The sequence below is a fragment of the Martes martes genome, assembly GCF_963455335.1.
Source record: "Martes martes genome assembly, chromosome: 9".
NCBI lineage: Eukaryota > Metazoa > Chordata > Mammalia > Carnivora > Mustelidae > Martes > Martes martes.
This window is the reverse complement of record NC_137896.1, coordinates 43,846,854-43,866,021: the sequence shown is the minus strand read 5'-3', so window position 1 is coordinate 43,866,021 and position 19,168 is coordinate 43,846,854. Positions and strand designations below refer to the sequence as shown.

The 19,168-nt window shown below is 41.1% G+C and overlaps 1 protein-coding gene across 2 annotated transcripts in view; it reads left to right on the top strand.

The window, feature by feature from the left end:
- RALGAPA2 (Ral GTPase activating protein catalytic subunit alpha 2) overlaps window positions 1–19,168 on the top strand; it is a 317,564-nt gene that overhangs the window by 175,417 nt on the left and 122,979 nt on the right. For both annotated transcript variants that reach the window (XM_080812607.1, XM_080812608.1), the window contains 6 exons: window positions 1,923–2,051; window positions 2,923–2,981; window positions 8,279–8,387; window positions 14,510–14,620; window positions 16,544–16,612; window positions 16,900–17,037. In XM_080812607.1, coding sequence (XP_080668733.1) covers window positions 1,923–2,051; window positions 2,923–2,981; window positions 8,279–8,387; window positions 14,510–14,620; window positions 16,544–16,612; window positions 16,900–17,037 — 615 coding nt within the window. The remainder of the gene's footprint in view (window positions 1–1,922; window positions 2,052–2,922; window positions 2,982–8,278; window positions 8,388–14,509; window positions 14,621–16,543; window positions 16,613–16,899; window positions 17,038–19,168) is intronic.

Below are 19,168 nucleotides of genomic sequence, written 5' to 3'. Positions count from 1 at the left end.
ATCCCAGCATGGAGACTATTAGATCACCTCGGGTGGGAGCCAAGAAAGGTGTCCCAGGGCCAAATGGTGAAAGTGTTCCCAGGCCCAAGAGATCCAGCACCTGCGTCTGACACTGGCCAGAGGTCAGATAAGGAAAGGCCTGGGCAGTGACCACAAGGCTTTGTGTGGTAGAGGTCACATAATAAGATACTGTACTCACTGACCAACTTTGGCAAGTCTTAACATTTTCATTTTGCCCCAGTGGTTACAAATCTTTGTATTTTAAAAAATGAAAGAAACCATAAAAATATAGTGACTTCATTCCTGATGCCGTGGCCATGGCTGCAGTCAGAGCTGCTGTCATTCTTGCCTGCACTGGGCTTCAGTGAGCACCTGACACTCTGCTCTTCCTGAGAGCATCCATCACCCCACACTACTGCTCCATTCTGATGGCACCACTCCTCGGGTGGAATAAAACAGGCACTGTGCCACGTGTGGCGTGGGGGTTGCTACCTGGGAGTCCCAGTGCTTTTCTCCTGGAGCTCCTCTAGTCCCTGCAGCACACCTGCATAGCCTCTGGGCCCTGTGCACCTGCCTCTTTTACAGGTCCATGGGTGCCCCCGGGTCTTCTGCCTTTTCCATCTGCACTGCCTGCACTGGCCTCTCGCCCCTCACCTCGCTCCCTCACTCTGCCAGCCTGGCTGGCTTCCCTGGCACTATGTGACTTCTAGCAGCAGTTTGTCTTAGTGTCCCTAACCATCCTGAGCAGAACAAATTATTGCCACATTTTGGGTCCCAGAGAATATCTCTGTGTTTTATATTGTCTTTTGGACCTGTGTGCTGATGAAAACGAAGTGAGGTTAAACATGAATGTTCTGGGCTCCCATAACATTCCCACTCTCTGGTTCTCACAGCCATATCACTGAATTGTATATCACCGCTATTTGCCTCTTCTCCTATACCCCACACACCACACCGCCATCTCCTGGGGGAGGGAGACTCGCTTTCATTTCAAACCCAGAAGTGCTTAACAAAACAGGCCCAGTGCAAACAGTGCAAATCAGGGTCTGTCACTTGACAAGCCATTTAATTTCCCTGAGCCTCAGTTTTCTCACTTGTAATGTGGAAATGATAATAGTATCTACTTCATTGGATTGTTGAGGGTATTTTATGAAGCAGTGCTTGTACAGCATTTAGAACAGTGCCTAGCACTGTAAGTGTTGGCTGCTATTGTTACAATTATTAGATAATAGTAGACAGAAGGGTAGATGGCAGGTGGGTAGGTGGGCGAGTGGCAATACCTTTGTAATCCTGGTGCCCATTCTTGGCTAATCATAGCTGCTAATAAGTGTTGGCTTGATTGAAATCTAGTGAAGTTGGCTAGATTGAAGTCTAGTAACGTGTAGTAAGAATTATACCTAATTCCAATAATAGACAAATAGGTGATTTTGTATCTCCCTATATATCACTCTATGTTATTTTGCAAAATATTCATGATGAGACAGGAAATTTGGTGGCTAGTGTCTGCTCTTTCTCTGCCTTCTGAAATTCAACCCAAACCCCTCTTCCTTATGAATTTTTGTTAACTGTCTTCACAGCAAAAATAATATTAAGTTGATATCACTTACCCTGCTTTGTCAAGAACATTAAGACTAAAAAGATAAAAACAAAAAGTGAAAGTCATGATTGAGTCATTTGCTCTTCTGACCCTGAATGCATCTGCAGACCAGTTTTCACAATGCTTTTTATACAAGTATAGTGATAATTTCCATTTCTTGGAAATTTGCTTTTTCATCTAGACAAACCTCTCTTGCTTAAATGGTTGCCTGGCGGAAAATAACCTGGCATAGTTTGATTACTTCTTATGTAGGATAAAATAAGTGTAAAGATTCCCTCTCAAAATCATGAAAAAGTAAAGCATGTTTTCACTTCTTTGTGTGCAGACACCTCATTCAGAAGCTCTCACCATTCTTGGTTCTCTAGTCTGCTTTCCAAATACCTACCGGGAGATCCCTTTATTGCAGTCTGTGCCGGAAGTCAGGGAAGTCATCACTGGAACTGAAGATGTCAAGGTACCTCATGCATTTGATTGAATTTCAGGTTTAGCATTTTATAATTCTAGCTGTGTGGTCCTCTCTTCCATTATCATACAGTGATCTGCTTATCCCTGAAAGTTCTGCTTTATTGTTTAAATCTTTCAGGAGTTGTTGTTTCCAGAAGGCTCTTTTAGGGGGATTAAATGTATTAGATTCAGAGCATATGGCATTTATAACTGATAGGTTCCTCTGGTGTTTTTTATTAGATCTGTTTATCATGCCTATGGATTGTAATTATATAATAAGTCATCCTTTGTAATAATTTTAGGTTTAATTGTGCCACATTAGTGTATCAAATGAGTTTATAAGAAATAATTGAAGTTAGCCAAACATTCAGTCACATTGTTAGCCTGATTAAACACTACTAATAATTGGAGATGTCAAGTTATTAATTCTTTAGAGAATAAAAGTAAGCATTTGTTCCCCCCCCTTAACTGACTTTGGGGCAAACAAAAATTCTTTTCAAATCTCAAAATCAATCTATCTATCTAATTATGGTACATAATTATGATATATAATTTAGTATACAATATATAATCTAATTGAAAGTAAAAGAAAACTGAGCTTTTCCTATCTGGAGTCTCAGTGGCTTTGCAAGGTTTTTATTGCATGCCCAGAAACCCTCTTCTCTAGGCTGGCTTACTTGCCCAGGGAGGTCCTGGCTGAGACCACTACAGGCTACTCCCCCAAGCCCTGTGTTTCCTTCCCCCTCTCCCAGGTTCTTTCTGTTGGGAGCTTCTCCAGAGTTCCCTAGTCCTTCAGTAGTTCCTGACTGCCTGGAACACAAAACATGTGGGAAACCAACTACTAAACAAAGTTTTTATTTTACTTAATTTTGTGTTTTTAGCATTACCTCATAAATATTTTACTGAAGAATGCCACAGAGGAACCAAATGAATGTGCAAGGTAAATGTTGACTAAAGGTAAACTATTTTAGGATTTTAAGATACAAATTTATATGTAAAAAGTTAATGTTAAAAAAAAGCACTCTTCCACATTACTTGTACGCATAGTAAAAAGTGTAGTAAGAATTACGTCAAGAAAATGTTTTACTTAATTTTTTTAGAGTGTGCCACTATTCAGTGAAAACAGTAAGGTGCAGAAGATTATAGCATGCTACATTTTGTAGAAGAAAAAAGATTTTGAATATGTATAGGTATTCCCTGTTATTTTTTTAATGAAGAAGAAAATGGAAGGATAAACCAAAAACTTATAAAAATGGCATATGTATAAGGTTAGTAATTCTCAACCAGAGGTGATTTTGTACCCCAGGAGACATTTAGCAATGTCTGAAAATATTTTGGTTGCTTCTGCCAGGCATCTGAGTTTGCTAGCAGTCTGTTACCAATATAGAGGTTTTCTGGGCCACCTGCATAATGAGAAGTTGCATACCTGGCCTTCCAAGGTAAAGCCCAAAGCTGGGAGCAGTGGTAGAGGGCAACACCACTTTCTCATCCTCCGCCTCCAACTTCATAAAGTCACCAGAAGCCTAGCTCAGTCTCCTGCTGCCTCCAAGGAATCAGCTTCTGCCGTGCTCTCTCTCTAGCAGCCTACCAACCATCACTGCCTTGTCAGCTCTTTGATGATTTTTAAGGGTTTCTGGCTTGTGGGGTTTTGTTTTGTTTTGTTTGGGAGGAGGTTTGTATTTTGACTAACTTTTTCAGGGGTCTTCTGTGGATGGCTTAGTCCACCTTTTCTAGTTTCCCATTACCAGAAGCTATAAATTGACTATCAATTTGTTCATATTAGAGTAACCTTAAATTTTGGGATAAACTCAACTTGGTTTATACAGTACCAGATTTGGCTAATATTTTGTTCAGGAAAGTTGCATTTATATTTATGGCCTATAATTTTCTTTCCCAATCCAGTTCTTATCAGGCTTGATTCAGGGTTAGATACTCTTATAGAATGATTAAAGTATTGTTTCATTCTCTATAGTCAGCAAGAATTTTTATAAAATTAAGAGTTCATGCTCCTGTGTATTTAGACCTCGATGGTAAAACTATCTAGGTCTGGTCATTTATTTATGAGAGGCTAACCATTGACTTATTTTCTTCCAAGATTTTAGGAATATTAAGGCTTTCTTTTCTTTTCCTTTCTTTTACACCTTAGATAAACTAAACTTGTGCAGAAATTTGTCCATTTCATCTAAGTTCTGAAATAATATTGGCTCTCTTATGTTTCTTTCACTCCAAGAGCTATATGCACTTCTTAATCCCGGACCCTATTAAGTATTCTCTGATTTTTGCCACTAGTCGTGCCAAAGATTTATCAACTTTTCAAAGAACTTACTTTTGCCTTTGTTCAGCCTCTTTATTCTAATTTGTTTTTATTTTCTACTTTCTGCTCTTTTTTCTTTCTTCATATTCTTCATTCCTTTCCTTTTTATCAGCTTGTTAATTCTGATATATTAACATAACAGTATACTAACTCCACATACTAATTCAGCCTTTCTCTTTTACAAATGTCAACATTTAAGTTCATATGTTTATTTCTAGATCCTAGTCATCTGAGTTCGGTACATTTTGATATGTAGTATTTTTCCACTACAGATTTTTCCCCCCATTTCCATTATGATTCCTTCATTGATTCCTTCATATATTTCTTTATTTAGAAATATATTTAATTTCTAAACATATGGTTATTTTTATTTAACTTTTTGCTACTGACGTCTTAAAGGAATCACAGATCCAATATGTTGTCTGTCAAGTGACAGTCTTTGAAATTGTTGAGATTTGCTCTATTTGCCCAGCAGATAGTCAGTTTTTGCAAATGCTCTGGGTGGGCTTGAAAAGCTTGCATATTACCATTTCTTCAGTAGTTGGGTGTACCGCTCTAGATGTGTCCATTTGATTAATTTTTTTAATAGTGTATTTCAGATATTTTACATCCTTTCTAATATTTTTACCATCTTAGTCATTTACTGAGAAAAATAGGTTAAAATCTCCCATTATTGTGGTGCATTGATCTATTTTTCCTTGTGTATCTGTCAATCTTTGTTTATATACTTTGAAGCTATATTATTAGCTGTATAGAACTATAGAATTATCAAATCTCTATAGAGAATTATATCTGTTAATTTATGTAGTGACCCTATTTACTTCTAAGGATGATTTTTTTTTTCTCTTAAGAACCACTTGTCTCATATTGATTAATATACTTGTAAATAATACTTTCCATCCTTTTATTTTTTATTTTAAATTAAATTAAATTTTATTTTTTCAGTGTTCCAAACCTTTCTATATTCTTCTTTTTAGATGTCTTTGAAAAAATTGTACATTCTTTATTTTATACATTTATCCTGTCTGATCTTGATCTTTTAACTGAATCTTTAGTTCATTTCCCATTTACTGCAGTTACTGACATACTTGGATATATTTCTTCCATCTGCCTTTATGTTTTGTTATTGCTCCTTATCAGTATTCTCTCGTTTTGTCCCTATTCTTGCCTTTATTTTTCCCCTCTCCTTTTCTTCCTTCCTTTCTTTCTTTAAGATGATTTTTTTAACATTCCACTTATTATCTCTATTTTTGTGGAAGTCAAAGACTCTCAGTTTTTTAAGAAGTTGCCTTAGAAATTTTAATGTGCATACTTGTTTTACTAACTCTGAAATTAGTCTGCCTTTACCCTTTTCCTGAACAATGCCAGTTCCTTAGAATATAATCTTCTGATTTTATTCCTGTGTCACCACAGCTGCTCCTGTTCTGTCTCTCTCCTCCACCTAACCTCTGAGTGTTAGAGTGACTTGAGGTTTAGGGCTGGTCCTCTTCTCCCTCTGACTCTCCTTGGTGCTCTTATTCATTCTAACCAGACCTTAAATACTGCTGAATTTATGATGCTGATGATGCTGAATTTATTTGCCTAGCCTCTTCTGTAAATCCCGTATATATTCAGGCTTATGTATTAAGCTGCCTACTTGGTATCTCAGCTTGGATGTCTTAACACATGCAAAGTTAACACAACCACAACTGAACCCGTGAGTCCCCTGACCTAAAGGTCACCATCATCTACCCAGATATTCAATCGAGAAACTTGGAAAAAATCCTTGATTTCTCCTTTTCACTTACCTGTCACATTCAAGCCTTTAACATGTCTTGGGAATACCTCCCCCCCACCCGACCTTTTTCTTTACTGTAGAAAGCCAAATTTCTGTGAAGTGAAAAATGGAATAGAAATGTGTATTATATGCTCAGTCTTTATCAGCTGTGTATAAAACATGAAATTGAGGTCACACAAGGGCAGATAAGCAGAAATATGACCAAGATTTCAAATAAATGGAAGATAATTACGAGGGAAGTTAGTTATAATTACGAGTGATAATAAGGTAGAAAACGTAAGAAAAAATAGGAAGCTTCTGTTACATAAACTGGAGAAGTGTGAGATGGCAGAGTAGCAAACAGTCTCCAGAGGGTGTGTTGGCGTAAAAAGGAGAGTGAAGGTGGTACTGCCATTAGCTAAAAAAAACATCTTGAGAGATAGAACTCATTTGGGATCACAAAGGACACATTTGGGATACAGAGAATTTAACTGATAGAAACTCAAAGCCAAAAGGAGTACCTGAGAATGCCAGAATAGGCAGATGCTAAATGATAAATTTTAAAGGCAGAAAATAGCATTGAAGACCTGCTATAAGCTAGTGCAGCTTTAAAACTCAAGGCAGGTGAGAGTAGTTCACATTATGAAACCATTTTATGGGTCACAAATGTTTTCTGTCATGCAAGGCTAATAGTTACAGAGTAATGCAGGTGTTCCTAAGAAATGAGAGATCTTTGCCCTTAATGAATTACATTTAACAGATAGGTTAATGGGTTGTAAAAAAAAAAAAAGTGTATGTATTAATACACACACAGAGAGATACACACACATGCAAGTCTACAAGGGAAGAGAGACTCTTAAAGTGGTATAATTGGGTATAATTCCAAGTTAGATTTTAGTAGGTTGAACAATCAGAGTCTGAGTTAAGCTGGGGAAAATAAAGAGGCTATTGGAAAGCATACAGAATACATGACATTGAATGCAAACTGAGAATATGAAGTACAGTTTCTGGACTGAGACTCAGTATAGGAATCAGGCAAGAGGAGATAGTTCTGTACAGTAAGGAAAGCTGAGGGTTTGAATTGTGTGTAACTCCTGTATAATGTTGCTGTTGGAGAATCCAAGAAGCCCAGGCATGCCTTGTAAAGTGGGCTGCACGCTTATCCTGAGTGCATTTTCGTAGAAGGTGACATAGTCTCCAAAGAGCTTTTAATAAACGTGTTCTGAAGCACTTCATCTATCCTAACTTAAAGAGGTGAGAATCCAGTAAAACATGGTAGTTTTAAAACCTCAAAATATATTTATTTTAATAGCTGAATTATACTGAATACAAAGAACTTTCACTGTGGGAGCTGAACAGTACATTCAGTTTAATTGGCACTGGCGATGTGACCTCTTCTTATAAAGAACAACATATACATACCACAGCTAATGTCTGGTTCGGAGTAGTGGCTTGAATCCCCTTTTGTTTGGGAAAGTGACCAGGTTTGGGAGCAAGTATTTTAATTTTATATATGGGCATTCAGAAAAAATTAACAGGAATATGACTTTTTGATCATTGTAAAAGATAGTGGGATATATCAGTTTCAAAGATAACTACCGCTTAAAATTGATTTATAATTGAAGAAGGTAATTTTTAAAGTAATGTGCAACTTGAAGAAGGCTTTGTCCTAACACATTGTTTAAAAGCAGTAACAGTGCAGTTGATTCTGAAAGTTGTATTCTGATATTCTTTACAATGGAATGTGGGGTTTGTCTTCTGTTTTAGTAGGTGTTGTATATTTTATTGTAAGAAAAACAATTACAAGCTTGATTTCCAACCATTTTCTAAGATTCATGTTTTTAAATCTTCTTCAAAACTACCTTGAAGCAATACAACATAATTTAAACTGTCAGCAAAAATAACTGATATATGCTTTGTGACTACTAACAGGAATATTTATTTCATTAAATATGTAATTACTAACCAATATCAGTATTTCTGTTTGTCCTGAAAACTGAACTATTGAGGGTACCTTATCTTTTTCCTCAGGAAGACACTCTGTTAACATATCTATAATTTTGGCCACTTTGTAAAAAAAGATTTAAAATACTTTGTCACTTGAAAATACCAAGAAAATATATTAAGTTTTTTGAGAGTTCCCCTCCTTTTTCTTCTTTTTCAAAAGATGCATTGCCATTTGCTCCCTCGGGGTCTGGATATGTGAAGAACTGGCACAGTGTACAAACCATCCGCAGCTGAAAGAGGCCGTCAATGTGATAGGTGTCACTTTGAAGGTATTACCAATTCGTGACGTGTATTCCACAGTAAACTGTATCCCAGATAGTCATCCAGTTCTAGTTTGAATTAGCCCCATCGTTATTTTTCTGTACATGAGAGATTTTGAATCAAAAATTATTTTTCTGAGAGCCATGTTGAACGTTCTGTGAGGCTCCCAAGAGAGACCACCAACAGCTGCTTCCCCACTGGTGGCTGCAACCTGGCCATCCATCCCTGAGTGTTCCTGGACCAAGCCCTGCAGCTGAACAGGCTTCCTCTGGTAGCTGGCCGCTTCCTGTAGCAAGCAAAACAACTGTCCTTTGTGGGTAATAGTGGCAGAAAGGTGGGATTTCATGCCCTCGCCTCTTCAGTAGGACTGGGAGAGACCTGACAGCTCCTGGTTAACAGTCCTGAGTGCTCACTGTCTGACTGAGTCTTGGCACTTTAAGGATGGCTTTCTTCCTTTGCTTTGTTAATGAAAGGAGGAGTTGCCATTCACTAGGCGGTCACGTGGAGCTGGATTCATGGTAGAGTCTCCAAAACCTTCACAATAGCAGCTCTGCAAGGTGGATAGTATAATCCTGATGTCACACCAGAGGAAAGCAAGGCCCAGAGGAATCAGGTCATGAGCTCACAGCCATGCAGGTATAAATGATGGCACCAAGAGTAGATCTGCTTACCGTGAAAAACAAAACCTTTATACATACTGTTAGGCCACTTTCTAAACCAGAGCTCAAATCATTCTAGGTTCTTTTAGGGCTCCTGCTTAAAAATGATGGTAATAATTAGTATTGTTATCATTATAACCCCCGAACCAGTGAGTGCCCGGTCCCAGCAGTCACTATGCTGGGATTTTGTGGAAGTTCTCAGCTGTGAGACAGTTGTCCCATTTTACAGTGGAGGAACTGAGGTGCAGGAGAGCTAAGGAGCTCATTCCAGGCTCTAAAGCCTGGCCGAGCCAAAGTTCAAACCCTGAACTGTTTGTCTGATACCAGAGTCCAGGCTCAGGTCTGCCCTTCTTTACTACCTGATATGTGCTGCTGTAATAGTCATCGCCATTGTAGCTGACAACTGGGACAGTCACCACTAGGCCATTGACAGCCCCTGTGTCACCGTTTGTGCTTCAGCCCACAGGATAACCAGCTGGGACATCCCCTGGCCATGGCTTGGCATCCAGCTCTCTGGTCTAGCCCCTGCCTGCTTGTGCAGTCTGATTTTGTGTCAGCCTTCCTCACCTACCCCTCTTTCTGGCCAAGCTGTCACCCAGCCCTGCTGTTCTCTCTGCCTCCACACCTGGGTGTTCCGGTTCTGTCATGAGAGCTGGACAGACACTTGCTGCTGATCCCTGTGGTGAGGAATGGAAAACTGTTTGAGCCAGGATCAATTAGGAGTGCTCCCTCTGGCCTGAGCGGGGCACTGACCTTTGTTGTTGCTTTTAATCCTTAGAACCACCCCATGAGGTAAAAAGGGTTACGGCCACCTCTGCTTCATAGATGTGGAAAATGAGCTGAATGGGGAGTAAAGAGTTGGCCAGGGTAAAACCCAGGACACCCTGGCCCCTTGTCTGGACTTTTGCACAATTGCAGAAGCTGCGATGAAATACTCATATGTAACTATTAAAGTGAAAAAAAGTTGGCAATTGTATATCTATGCAGAGTCTAATTTTTTTAATATCCTCTTTCCTTAATTCTAAGATCTGTTTTTCAAATGTTGAATATAGTGTGGCCTCCCCACCTCTCCCCCTTTCCTGGAAAAGGTGTCAATAGCTCAGTGGTGTCCGAGAATGACGGAGATATGTAGATACAGCGATATAACTATCCTTCTACCCTATATGGTTCTATGTAGTACAGAAAGGAGATGGAAATTGATAACAAAAGTAGAAGGATATGAGGACTTACATTTTGTCATTGTAGGTCTCCACATTTTCAAAAATGTCTTTACTTTTCTGTAATGATGAGAACGAACATAAGGCACCAGAGAAAGAATGCATGGAGCCCAGACTCTGCCAGAGGCATCCCAGCACAGTGCAGGGACTGTCTGGTGGAAGCCCCGCCCCTGTAGGTGCTCTGGCTCTCCCCATTTTAGAAATAAGAGAGAAGGCAACTAAAGAAGGCCAAGAAACTGACTCCGGTTTGAATTGTGAAGAGATCAGAGGGCCAAGATCGGCCAAATCAGCCTTCCTTTAACAGTTAGGAATAGCAGAGGGAAACTTACAGATTTAATTCCAGGACCCTGGGACAGCTCCCTGCCTGCCTCCCTCTGATGTCTGTATTCCTGTGCCAGTTGGTACTTTTACTGAAGGAAGTGGCACATAAATCTCAGAGAACTGAGGGCCTAGCAGGGAGAGCATGGCCACAAGGAACAGCTCTAGAACAGGGGCCTCAGGGAGCCTCAGGGCCTGTTAGGAGGAGGCCCAGCCCCAGCAGCACAGGGAGCGTGAGCCCTGCAAGGGCTTCTTGCCTTATGGTTTCCACATTGCTCTGGGCACCACTCTGCTCTGACCCTGCCCTTCAGGAACACTTGACAGGATTGACCTGGGTGTTCCATCTGATGTGGGAAGGCATGGTCAGAGAAGGCTGGGAAATGCTCCCCAGGGGGTATCAATGAAAACCAGCCTGTAGCTCAGCAGTAAATGAGAGCAGTGCACTGCATAGGCACCTGCAGATTTCCACCCAACTAATTGTGTCTGGTGGGGTATTGTTGTGGGCAGCACGGGTGGCAGGTGAGGGTTCTAAGCCTGAGCTGTAGTTACTTAGGTATCCCATCCAGGATGTTGGCCAAGGGCACTAGCATGTCACCTTTGGCTCTGGCTCAGGTGAGCTGCCAACTTTGCCTCCCCAGCCCAGCCTGAGCCCCTACACTCAGCCTCACCTGTTGCTGCTTCTTTTACCCCATCTTAGGAGACATCATTAACTGTCTCCTCCTCCTTACCCCAGCACCATCTTCGGGTCATAGAGTCCTGCTGCCCTAGGGCCATCCCTCACCCAGGCTGGCTCCCTATGCTAATAACTGAGCCTCTGGGTATCCTCCAACCCCATAGCCCTAGTCTGGCCCCCACATATCTGTCCTCCATACGGCCACCAGAGGAATCTGTCAGCACAAGCCCTGACCAAGTCACCCACAAACTAGAGTACTAAGCATGGCATTCAGATATATACACAAACAGGTCCCTGCCTATTCCCAAGATTGTCAGTCTTTCAGAGTAGGGACGATATCTGCCCTGTTCATCTTGTGCCCTGTGCTTTGCTCTTCTTTTTTGGCTCAAACAACATGGGAATGTATTGGTTCATATAGCTGGAAAATACATGGGTATGGAAGAGTTTGAGTCTGGTTGATCCAGGAGGTAAACAGCATCAACACTGACCTAATTGTCTGAGCCTTCTGCTCTGTAGTCCACAGAGATAGCTTCCTTTTAGGGTGGGATGCCTGCAGAGTTGGAGGACGTCTACCAGTAGGAGTCAGGGTCCTGCATGTCCTTGTTCATGTTCAGCAGGACTTCCCTCACAGCATTCTAGTAAGTGGTACTGAGACACATTAGCCAAGGTTTCTTGCTCATCCTTTTGCCAGTGACTGAGGCTGGGAATAAAATCTTTTGATTAATTTCAGCCAATTAGGGCACATTCCTGGAGCTGGGAGAGAGGACTTGCACCTGGAAAAAGATCTACTATTAGTTAAGGAGAGAGGGGGAAATTGACACTGGCGAAGCAACTACACATGTTCACTTTAGAGAGCGTCCAGAAGCAGAAGATCCTCTGTAGTGGGAGGAGGTGGCCTGTGAGTGCAGAAATGAATAGTGAGAAGGAGGTAGGCAGTGTCTGGGGAAGGGGCACTCCAGGCAGAAGGAGCACCAAGTACCAAGGCCCTGAGGTGCACATGAACTGGTATACATTTGAAGAGCAAGATGCTGGTACATGGAGCAGAGTGCGCTGTTGGGGCAGCAGGGGAGCTGTGGCCTTAGTACTTGTGAGTTTAGCTGAGGCTGGACAGCATTTCCCAGAATTCTTTTCCCCGTATGGTTTTTGGAGGGAGTGGGTCTATTGCATTTTTTTTTTTTTTTTGAGTATAGCTGACACATAATGTGATGTTAGTTTCAGGTATAGAACACAAAGTGATTCAACAACCTGTGAGTTCTGCCCACCACAAGTGTAGCTACCATGTGTCACCGTCAGTGCTGGCACATTGTCCTTGTTCGTGAGTATGTGCGGAGTGAGTGATTAATTCCCTGCCCCAGCTGTGGTGACTAATACCACTCCACTTGCAGCCCTCCAGCCTAGCCTTGCTTGCCGCAGGGCCCTGCTGCCCGCTGCTTACACGGAGACACTCTTTCTCTGCCTCCTTCCAGGCTAGGCTCAGCTCTCCTGCCCCCACCCCACAGCCCGTTCTCTTTGTGGTCTGCCCCCTCTCTCACACCTTACTCCTCTCTGCCCAGAGGCTTATTGTCTGGTCTACCATAGCTCTCATTTCCTCATTGTCCTCTTGTGTGCTTCCATCTTCTAGATGTAAGAGCCATGCCAGCCTTCTACTTCCACCCCATGACTTGACCACCGTGATGCAACAGAAACACAGCCAGTGCCTACTCATGTTCTTCACTCCCTTGGTTCCATCTTCACCTCAGACTCACCTTGTGCTACCCCTCAGGGCACTGTGCGAGACATTAGGAATGATGACTGAGTGATATGAGATGATGAATGGTGAATGAGATGTGGAAAAATTAAACACATGAAAGAATAGGCAGACAAATACCAAAGATCAGCTTGATAGCCCTTAATGCCATAAGGGAGCTATAAGTGGGAAACAGGATGAAGCTGAAGAGCTGGAGCGGGGGGGTTGCCACTCCTTTGGATGGGCATGGTGGCCTCATAGAGGAGACATTTAGGGCCATGATCTGAAAGATGTGGCAGTGCCAGCAACATGCAGACCTGGGGAATGAGTGTCCCAGGCAAAGCAGGGAGCAAGTACAAAGGCCCTGGGGCAGAAGCAAGCCAGAGTATTTGAGGGATTGGAAGAAGCCTATGAGCATCAGGTCCCCTGAGGCCTAGAGGCCAGCCTCTGAAGAGCCCCTTGAGCACAGATGCTCTTGTCCTGGTGCCTACCAGAAAAGGGAATCAAGAAGTGTTTATCCTATTGAATTCAAATGAATCCCCTTTGCCCTAACTTCTTCCTTGTCCTGTACATTTACACTGAGATACTAAATGTTGACTTTTCTATATCTGTGTGGTGCTGAGGTCAATTAGGATGTGTTTCTTGGGACTTGGTACTCCTGGCAAGGAAACAACTAAGCTACGTATCCAGAGATTTCCCAAAGCCACATATCCAGAGGTTCCCCCAAATCAGTGACAAATCTTTCTTCTGTAGATAGTGAGGTATGGCTAGCAGAGTAGTCCCAGGTTCTGGCCAGGGAGAGAGGCACAGGGTGCCTTCATCTGTTTCATCCACCCCAGCCAGCAGCCCTTTTAGGCGCCATCCCTCGCCCATTGACCTGCCATCTCACAAGAAATGGGAGCATCCAGAGGACCTTGGACACACTCCAGACTCCGAAAACATACTCAAAGTAATTGAATACACCAGAACTTATGAATTATATTCTTGGAGTCGTCAAAGTTTCACATTTCTTAGTACATTACATGTGGGCGTTCAGTTTAATTTTAGAAGACAGAAAGTCACTTGCTCAGTCCGTTTCTCCAGGTGTAAAATGAAGATCACGTCTACCTTGCAGAGCTGCTAATGAGGATTTATCAATGCAGAAATGAGGAAAATTCTTGTAAAAGGTCCAGCACATAGGGAATACTCAGTAATGGACTGCATTTTAATTTCCTCTAGTTGTCAAAATTATAATTTATGCGATCTGCATGAGGCATCTGAAATTATGGTTTTAATTTTCCTATGACTGAACAACAGCTACTTGTTTCTGCAGAACATTAAGTAAGTTAATACAGCTAGTCTGGACAAGAGGCAGTTACAGGATGATGATCATACACAAACTATCTGGTACCAGGACACATTTTTCAAAAATTGAATGCGAGACAAGAAAACGTATCCCTAAACATTGCTAGAAAGAAATGCCTCTTCTTTTCTTCCTTAGGACAAATGTACATGTTAAGTTCAATTCTTTCGTTTGGGGTTTTGTTTCCTTTTATAGTTTTCTAACAAAATCGTGGCTCAGGTGGCCTGTGATGTTCTTCAGTTGCTGGTTTCCTACTGGGAAAAGCTTCAGATGTTTGAAACCTCTCTGCCTCGGAAAATTGCAGAAGTAAGTCTTTTCCTGTAATGCTAAAACATAAGCATTTCCCTCTCACTCTATTCGGTATTTAATGAATTATAGATACTCAAATAATTGTTAGAGAACTGTCTATTACATTGCCATACGAGTCATTCGTTTTAAGATTAAATCGCACTGGCTCTTCTCAGCTGTGATTTCAGGCACGACGTAAAGAAGCCACCAGTGTTCAGGGCAGAGTCTCACACTTGGGGAGTTTGAAAAGCAGACACGACCACAACAAAGAGACCTTTTGTAGATTGGGCTTCATTCATCGAGAGTAATTTGGATGGTGCCAACAAGGAGTAGGCAGCTGGTTATGATGCCCTCCGTGCAGGGGCGGGGTGGGGGGGCACGGGGGACTGTTGTGTGAAACAGGAGTCTCTTCCAAACTGAAGCCCTGGACCACGCTTTCTGCCATAGCCTGATTACCCAGCTGTAATGAGATTACTACTCTAATACCCGCGGGCAGGGGTGGGGGGGGTAGTTGCTGGGAGAAAAGGACAGAAGGAGCAGAAAAAATCTTCCCAGTGATGATATCCTGGAGGCCGGTTATATCTGAGGGTGTTTGCCTGTACAGAAGAGGTACCCTTACCTCTGTAAGTGCCTGCATATGAGGCACATGCATTCCTGCCAGTTTTGAAAGCTGCCCTTTCTGAAACATGCCCTGTTCTTTATACATGCAGTGGTAACTCTTCAAGGAAATTTGACTTATCTCTGTGTGGTATTACAGGGAGAGAAGAGGTGATATTGATTTATTTTCTCTCAGCCCTAGGTAGATTTCACCAGTGAGATCACTTTGTTCTCTCAGGGAGACTTTAGGTGACCTAGAGTGGAACGGAGCTCTGGACGTAGGAATATCAGATGCTGCAAGTTGTAAAGTTGTGTTCTAGGGCAACTATGCACAGTTGACCCTTGAACAACGTGGGTTTGAGCTGCTAAGTCAATTTGTATGTGGATTTTTTTTTGGATAAATACAGTAGAGGACTGTAAATATATTTTCTCTTCCTTATGATTTTCTTAACATTTTCTTTTCACTAGCTTACTTTATTGTAAGTCTACAGTGTAGAATATATATAACATACAAAATATGTGTTGATCATCCATTTATGTTATTGATGACACTTCTGGCCTGTAGTCAGCTAATAGTAGTTAAATTTGGGGGAAGTCAAAATTTATACACGGATTTTTACTGTGCCCAGCGGGGGGATGGTCAGCACCCCAGTACCCGGGTTGTTCAAAGATCACTTACAGTTTATCATCAAAAGAGAAATACCTTTGAGGGGGCGCCTGGGTGGCTCAGTGGGTTAAGCCGCTGCCTTCGGCTCAGGTCATGATCTCAGGGTCCTGGGATCGAGTCCCGCATCGGGCTCTCTGCTCAGCGGTGAGCCTGCTTCCCTCCCTCTCTCTCTCTGCCTACCTCTCTGCCTACTTGTGATCTCTCTCTGTCATATAAATAAATAAAATCTTTAAAAAAAAAAAAAAGAAAAGAAATACCTTTGAGAATACAAGGGGTGCTTTTACACGAGGACAAGAGATAGAGACATGAATGGTTTATAAGAAAATCAAATGGTAGTATTTACATAGTTATTTTTGAAAATGTTTTTTACTTTCATTGTGTAAAGTGTGGAGACTGATGACAGGACTCATGTGACCACAGAGGGAAATGTCCCTTCCTCTGGGGCCCCCAATTTCAGCACTGGTAGGGTGGAGTGGAGACTATGTGTGGGTCTGTCACTTTCTCCTGATTTTCGGGACCACAGGGAGCTCTAAACTGGCTCTCTGCTTTTTAATCACCTTCCTCTAGCAAGTTGGCACCAAGCTGGGTTTAGTGCAAGGCCATTTTGGGACTCTTATCATATAGTTTCCCAAACTATTGCTATGGTCTGTTTCATTGGGGATTTGTCTTTTATGCAGATCCTTGTGGCCACAATTGCTTTTCTTTTACCAAGTGCAGAGTACTCCTCAGTGGAAACAGATAAAAAGGTAGGTGGCACATCAGCTAAGTTTTTTCCAGAGGTTGGATTTTTTTTTTTTTAACGTAAGACAAAATTATAAATAATGTTCTATGTAGGGATATCCTTTGTAGTTTTCTTCTGTATTGGTCCTAATGGTCTCCCCTGTGAAAACTTTATTTATTCATTCATTTCTTGTGCATTTGTGTGTCCACTGAATAATTATTATTGTGTAGGGACTGTTCTGTTGTTTGCTATTACATGTAGCAAAGTTTGAAGGATTGCAATGTATGTTACTGGGCCTGTTTCCTCTTCCAGTTTATTGTGTCCTTGCTACTCTGCCTCTTGGACTGGTGCATGGCATTGCCGGTGAGCACCCTCCTCCACCCAGTGTCCACAGCGGCCCTGGAAGAGCAGCACTCATCCAGAGCCCCTTTGCTGGATTATATCTATAGGGTGAGTCTCTATTTGGGCCTCATGGACATAGAGTATAGACTTAAGCATCAGAGAATTACCAAAATATGTTCTATACATTTACTTATTTGTGCCCTTTTGAAAAGCATAATTGGGGGCTGAAACATTTTAAAAGAAAAGAATAATTTAAGTAGTGAAAACAAAGCAGATATTCTTGTAGAGAAGCAATGGTTACTCAGTGAAAGAAGCTTGCATTTTCACATGACTTCCATCTTTAAACAACTGCAGGTTTGACCGGAAACCACCGCTCCCCGCCCCCCGTCAATTTTCATGTAACATGGTCTATCTGTACTTAATTTTAAAAAGAACTGTTTATGTTGTAGGAATATTTACAGCTGTAGTTTGACAAAATCTGTTTATCAAAGGAAGAAGAAGTATAAAGGACTCAGTACTCTCTTTGCTTTAAAAGATCTTAAGAAATAAATTTTTTTTAAGATTTTTTATTTATTTGAGAGAAAGTGACAGAGACAGTGAGAGAGGGCACAAGCAGGGAGGAGAGAAAGAAGCAGCCTCCCCCACTGAGCAGGGAGCTCCACTCAGGGCTCCATCCCAGGACCCTGAGATCATGACCTGAGCTGACACTTAACCAACTAAGCCACCAAGACACCTCGAGTCTTAAGATATAAATTAAGGAAATATATCACTTCAAAGTAGTTAGCCTCATCATTTTTATAGTACTTAAAATATTTGAATTTCACCCCCTACTGATGCCTAGGTTTGGTGTTTGCTCTGGACCCTTTATATTATCCTTCTATATTGGCTTTACATTCCTTCCTGTGAAAGCCTTATTTATGAATTTAACATTTGTGTATCCATTGAATAATTACTACTAGGTAGAGACAATTCTGCGTATTGTTTTAGTAACAAACCTTTACTAATTTATAATCTTTACTTTTATAAAGGTTATAAATAATTTATAATTTATACTTATAATTTATATTTACATATGCCAATATATTTATATATGCCAAATATAATTTATATTTATAACTTATAACCTTTATTTTTTTTAAAGATTTTATTTATTTGTGAGAAAGTGAGCAAGAGTGCACAAGCAGGGGGAACAGCAGAGGCAGAGGGAGAAGCAGGCTCCCCACTGAGTAGGAACCCCGATGTGGGGCTTGATCCCAGGACCCTGAGATCATGACTTCAGCTGAAGGCAGATGCTTAACCGGCTGAGCCACCCAGGCGCCCCTGCTAATAACCTTGCCTTTTTTAAAAATGTTTTAAACACAAGGGAAAAAGACACTTAACATGGTTGAAATTCTACTAAAAAGTATTGTGTATTTTTAAGTTGTTTCTTTAGTGGTCAAAACTTTTAATAACTGTTAGGATTCATTAGATACTTCTGTCATCTTTGTGGCTTATAAACCCATGTGAGGCCTGGCTCGACCGAATAAAGTAGCCACAGTCATTTAAATTTATCTCTTTTCTAGTATTTTTTTTGTTTAAAGATTTCTCTTAAAATTATTTTACCAATAAAAAAGTCACCTCCTCATTAATATAATTCACAAATTTACTGAATAATATTATTGTATTTTTAAAGGAAACTTTTTATTGAAGTATAATATGCATCCAGGAAACTGTATCAGTCATAAGCTCTGCTTGATGGATTTTCACAATGTGGTTACACCTGTGAAACCAGATCCCAACTGCAGAAACTAAGTAGTCTTGGTATCCCAAAAGTCCCCATCATGCCTCCCTACTGGTCACTATCTCCATACACACACCTGGGGTAACTGCTAACAGTGTAGATTTTTTTGTACTTTGTATGGCTGGAATTATGCAGTATGTGCCTCTGTGTCTGACATCCTTCATTCAGCATTATTTCTGAGGGATTCATTTATACTATTGTGAATTGTTGTAGATTTTGTAGTTGTAGATTTTTCACTCACTGCTGTTTGGTAATACACCATGAGAGTATGCCATGATTTATGTATCTGTCCTACTGTTGATGCATATTTGGATAGTAGAGCTTTGGACCGTAAAAAGAAGTTCTGTGAACATTCTGGTGGACCACAGCCGGACTTAGCGGTGTGCTCCCACCTAGAATGGCAAAATAAGCACTTTTTAACTTTCACTTTCCTTTCGTCTTGAGAGTATATTTATTGGC